Here is a 5,000-nt window from a genome sequence, read left to right as displayed (position 1 = left end):
AAATCAGTTCTGTCTCCACACATGACCTCCACAGGATTCTCGCACCCCAAAATTCTCCCGCGCACCTTTTAAACACACCAGCACCCCAAAAATCATCTCTGCGCCCCAAAACCACTCCAACACCCTCCTAGCACCTCATCATGCTCCGGGTACCCCAAAACTGCTCCCGCACAACCAAAACCACGGATGTACCCCAAAACCTCTCGTGCAACCCAACACGACCCCCAGAGGTCCCTTGCACCCCAAAAGCACCCCTGCACCCGAAAATCCTGTCTGCACCCCAAAATCACCCAGACAGTACATTAGCACCCCAAAATCAACGATGCACCCCAAAATTCCACCCGCACCCCCAAAATCTAGGGTGCACCCCAAAACCATCCCAGGGTCACAGCAGCACCCCAAAAATTCATGGTGAACCCCAAAAATCTCCTCAGCATTCCCGTATGATCCCAACTTGACCCCGAACCCCAAAACCTCCCCCGCACCACAACACGACCCCAAGGTGACCCCTGCACCCCAAAACCTCACCTGCACCCCAAAACCTCCCCTGCACCCCAAAACCTCCCCTGCACCCCAAAACCTCACCTGCACCCCAAAACCACGCCAAAAACACAACTGCACCCCGAAAACTCATGGTGAACCCCAAAATCCCCCGAGCTTCGAAACAGGACCCCAAGATGACGCCGAACCCCAAAAACTTCCTCTGCACCCCAAAATCTTCTCTGCACCCCAAAACCACCGAAGTAACCCAACAGCACCCCAAAATTCCCGGTGCACCCCAACATCTTTCTCAGACCCCCACATGACCCCACCGTGACCCCGAACCCCAAAATCGACCCCTCACCCCGTCATGACCCCAACTTGACCCCGAACCCCAAACCCCCCCCCAACCTGACCCCGCCGTGACCTCGTCTGTCCCCCCGCGCTCCAGGCCGCGCGTGACCCCCGACCCCGCCTGGCGGTGACCCCCGACCCCGCCTGGCCGCCTCTGTCCGTCCGTCCGTCCGTCCGTCCGTGGCTCTCACCGTGCGCGGGACTCAGCCGCCTCCTCGGCCGGCCGTGACGCGCTTCCGTTTCCGGCCTGCGCGCGGGACGCGCCTCAACCAACCAGGGCCGGCCACGTCCCGTCGGGCCACGCCCCCTCGCCTGGTTCCCCTGGCAACGCCAATCAGAGCCGTGTAGGCCCTTCCTGTGCTGACCAGGCCACGCCCCCTCCCATGGTTGCCCTGGCAACGCCAATCAGCGCTCTAGTTCCCCTTTTATGCGTATCCAGGCCACGCCCCTTCCCCTGGTTACCGTGGCAACGCCAATCAGAGCCCTCTGGGCGCCTGCAATCCCGCCCAGGCCACGCCCCTTGCTTGGTTGCCCTGGCAACGCCAATCAGAGGCCTCTAGGCCCTTGCAGTCCCGTCCAGGCCACGCCCCTGTGCTCGTTGCCCTGGCAACCCCCCCCCCCATCTCCCAGGGCGAGTCACTGCGCAGGCGCGCTCTGCCCGCGCGGCCTACCTCCTCCGCCGAAGCCCCCTGCAGTCCCCCAGGCGGGACTTCCGGTCCGGCGAGGAGGCACCCCCGCGCATGCGCACAACCCGAGGCTGTTACTCCTGGCTGCCCCCGGGCCCCGGAGGCGGGACTTCCGCGCAGGGCTGATCTCACCCCGCGCATGCGCACACGCCCTCATTCTCCCCCCCCCCCCCCACCAGCTCCCAGAATCCCATTTTCCCGCTCCATTACCGCCGCGCTGTTTCCAGGTCGTCGCTTCCCGCGGAGGGCGGGACTTCCGGTGGGTCTCGCTCGCCTGTGTGCGCGTGCGCGAGTCCCCGCGGTCACTCAGCGGCTGTACTTCCGTCTGTCTTTGTGGCCCGCCCTGTATGGGCAGCACTTCCGGTTTTGCTTCAATTTTTAATCTGCGCATGCGCGGAACTCACTGGACACCAGCCACTTCCGGCGTGGGTTTACCTCCCAGAAGGGACTTCCGGGACGGCACCGTGGCTCCCCGCGGTTGGGGAAGTCGAGGCTGGCGCTGGGGGAATCGCGGTGGGAATGGGCAAGGCTCTCCGCGAGTCCTGTATCGCTTAGGGTGAGCTGCGGATACCCGAGGACACCGGGGCTGCGCCGCGGTGGGCGTGGCTATGCAAATCGACCCTCCCCAGGCCTAGCTGGGGGCCCACCCAGTCAGGACCGTGAGGGGCGTGGCCTGCAGCAGTGCGCGTCTGGGCGTTTGTGGGCGTGGCTTGCGAGGGAGGGTAGGCAGCCTGAGTGGGCGTGGCTTTCCCAGGGCAGCGCGTCTGCTCATTGGCTCATGAAGGGCAGAGGGCGGGACTTTCACTCCTAAGTGTCCTATGGCGTGTCAATGTTCAGTGAAATCTGCGCCTGCGCATAATTGTCTTAATCTCACCTTTTCCTGCTTGGGAGGGACTTCCGGGAGAGCCCAATAGCTTTTTGCATTTGGGGAAACTGAGGCAGGGAGCGGTAATCGTCTGGTGCGAATGTACAAGGCTCACAGTGACTCCTGTATCGCTTATGGTGACCAGGCGTCCGTGGAGTGGGCGTGGTTATGCAAATCAATCCACTGAGGACTGGGCTGGGGGGCGGCGCTGTGGGCTCATCCAATAGGAAGAACGAGCGTGGGAGGACCTGCGCGTCTAGGCCTTTGTGGGCGTGGCTTGCAGGGGAGCGTACGCTACGCGTGTGGGCGTGGCCTCGCTGTGCGTGTGGGCGTGGCTTCCTCCCGCAGTGCGGCTCTTCCTGACTCCTATGTGGCTCATGGTGAGTTCCAGCTGGCAGAATGGGCGTGGTTATGCAAATTATTTAGTCTGGGCTTCGTGAAGGAGGAACTGCGGGCTCACCCAATGGGCAAAACGAGGGGCGTGGCTCGCAGAGCCTGCATGGGCGTGGCTTTCCAGAGGACCCTGGCTCTCCCTGACTCCTATATCGCTCATGGTGAGTTGCAGCTGGCTGACTGGGCGTGGTTATGCAAATTACTTAGTATAGCTTTGCTGTGAGCACGCCCAATGGCTATAACGAGGGGCGTGGCGTGCAGACCCTGCCTGACACTTTAGGGGCGTCGTTATGCAAATTATTTAGTCTGCCGTTGGTTGAACGACGAGCTGGGAGCTCACCCAATGGGCAAAACGAGGGGCGTGGCTTTGCAGACCATGCATGGGCGTGGCTTTCCAGAGCACCCTGGCTCTCCCTGACTCCTACATCGCTCATGGTGAGTTCCAGCTGGCTGACTGAGCGTATTTATGCAAATTACTTGCTCTAGCTTTGTGCGAGCACACCTAATGGGTAAAGTGAGGGGCGTGGCTTGCAGACACTCGCTGAGCCTTTATGGGCGTGGCTTAGAAGGGAGCGTATGCCCCACGTGTGGGCGTGGCTTCCCAGAGTCCCCTGGCTCTCCATGACTCCTATATCGCTCATGGTGAGTTCCAGCCGACAGAGTGGGCGTGGCTATGCAAATCGACCCTCCCAGAGCTGGCTAGGGGCGGAGTTGGAGGCCCACGCCGCCGCCAGGCCGAGGGGGCGTGGCTTGCCGAGCGTGCCTGGGCCGTTGTGGGCGTGGCCTGCAGGGCCGCGCGCGCTGTGCGTGTGGGCGTGGCCTCGCGGGGCAGCGCGGCTGCTCATTCGCCCGTGCCGGGCGCGGGGCGGGACTTCGGCCCTCGGGCGGCCTGTGGCGTGCGTGGGGGGGGCGCGGCGGCGCGGGCGTGCGTCGGGGGGCGTGGCGGGCGCGGGGGGCGTGGCCCGCGGCCTGCGGCGGGCGTCATGGCGCTGCTGCCGGCGCTGCGTCGCCTGCGCGCGCAGCGCGTCGTCCTGGCCTCGGCCTCCCCGCGCCGGCGCGACATCCTCACCCAGGCGGTGCGTGCGTGCGTGCGTGCGTGCGTGCGTGCGTGGGGTCGGGGGTCGGGGGCTCAGGTCGCGGGTCTGGGGCCCTGGATTGGGGTCAGGGGTCAGGCGATCGGGGGCTGGGCCTTGGATTGGGGGCCTGGGGTTGGGGTCAGGGGTCAGGGGTCAGGGGTCAGGGTCTGAGATTGGACTGTGGGACCTGGGGTTGGGGTCAGGGGTCAGAGGTCATGGACGGAGATGGGGGTCTGGGCCCTGGATTTGGGCCTTGGGTTGGGGTCATGGGTTAGAGGTCAGGTGCTTGGGTTGGGGTCAGGGGTCAGAGGTCAGGTGCGTGGATTGGGGTCAGGGGTCAGAGGTCAGGTGCTAGGCTTGTGGTCAGGGGTCAGAGGTCAGGTGCTTGGACTGGGGTCAGGGGTCAGAGGTCAGATGCATGTATTGGGGTCAGGGGTAAAGTGCTTGGGTTGGGGTCAGGGGTCAGAGGTCAGGTGCTTGGATTGGGGTCAGGGGTCAGAGGTCAGGTGCTTGGCTTGGGGTCAGGGGTCAGAGGTCAGGTGCTTGGACTGGGGTCAGGGGTCAGGCGAACTGGGTCTGGGCCTTGGATTTGGGGCCATGGGTTGGGGTCAGGGGTCAAGGGGTCACGGGGTCAAGATCTGGTAGGTGGGATTGGGGTCAGAGGTCAGGGATAGACATGGGGGTCTCTGGGACCTTGGGTTGGGGTCAGGGGTCTGGGTCTAGGCCTAGAATTGGGGTCAGGGGTCAGAGGTCAGGGCCGGAGATTGGACTCTGAGGCCTGGGGTTGGGGTCAGGGGTCAGAGGTCAGGGCCAGAGATTGGATTCTGGGGCCCTGAGTAGGGGTCAGGGGTCAGAGGTCAGGGACTGAGATTGGGGTCAGGGGTCTGGGTCTAGGCCTGGGATTGGAGTCAGGGGTCAGGGGTCGAGGTCTAGGCCTTGCATTTGGGTCTTGAATGAGGGTCAGGGGTCAGGGGTCTGGGTCAAGGCCTTGGATTCAGGGCCTGGGATTGGGGTCAGATGTCTAGGCCTTGGATTGGGGTCAGGGGTCAGGGTCTACACCTTGGATTTGGGGCCTTGGATAAGGGTCAGGGGTCAGGGGTCGGGGTCTACGCCTTGCATTTGGGCCTAGAATTAGGGTCAGGGGTC

General features: G+C 63.7%; 2 protein-coding genes across 3 annotated transcripts in view; one reads left to right on the top strand and one right to left on the bottom strand.

The window, feature by feature from the left end:
* The window catches only part of LOC122102761 (A-kinase anchor protein 17A-like), a 14,740-nt gene extending 12,743 nt beyond the window's left edge, over positions 1–1,997 (bottom strand). Inside the window, exon 1 of the mRNA XM_042673471.1 lies at positions 1,731–1,997. The gene's annotated coding sequence lies outside the window, so the exon portion shown is untranslated. The remainder of the gene's footprint in view (positions 1–1,730) is intronic.
* A 1,761-nt stretch (positions 1,998–3,758) lies between these two features.
* The window catches only part of LOC122102766 (probable bifunctional dTTP/UTP pyrophosphatase/methyltransferase protein), an 11,652-nt gene continuing 10,410 nt past the window's right edge, over positions 3,759–5,000 (top strand). For both annotated transcript variants that reach the window (XM_042673476.1, XM_042673475.1), the window contains exon 1: positions 3,759–3,854. In XM_042673476.1, coding sequence (XP_042529410.1) covers positions 3,762–3,854 — 93 coding nt within the window. In that variant the 5' untranslated portion in view covers positions 3,759–3,761. The remainder of the gene's footprint in view (positions 3,855–5,000) is intronic.

Source organism: Dipodomys spectabilis, unplaced genomic scaffold, assembly GCF_019054845.1.
Source record: "Dipodomys spectabilis isolate Male_0828 unplaced genomic scaffold, ASM1905484v1 ptg000868l, whole genome shotgun sequence".
NCBI classification, from domain to species: domain Eukaryota; kingdom Metazoa; phylum Chordata; class Mammalia; order Rodentia; family Heteromyidae; genus Dipodomys; species Dipodomys spectabilis.
The sequence above is the reverse complement of the archived record's forward strand: the minus strand, read 5'-3'. Positions and strand labels throughout refer to the sequence as shown.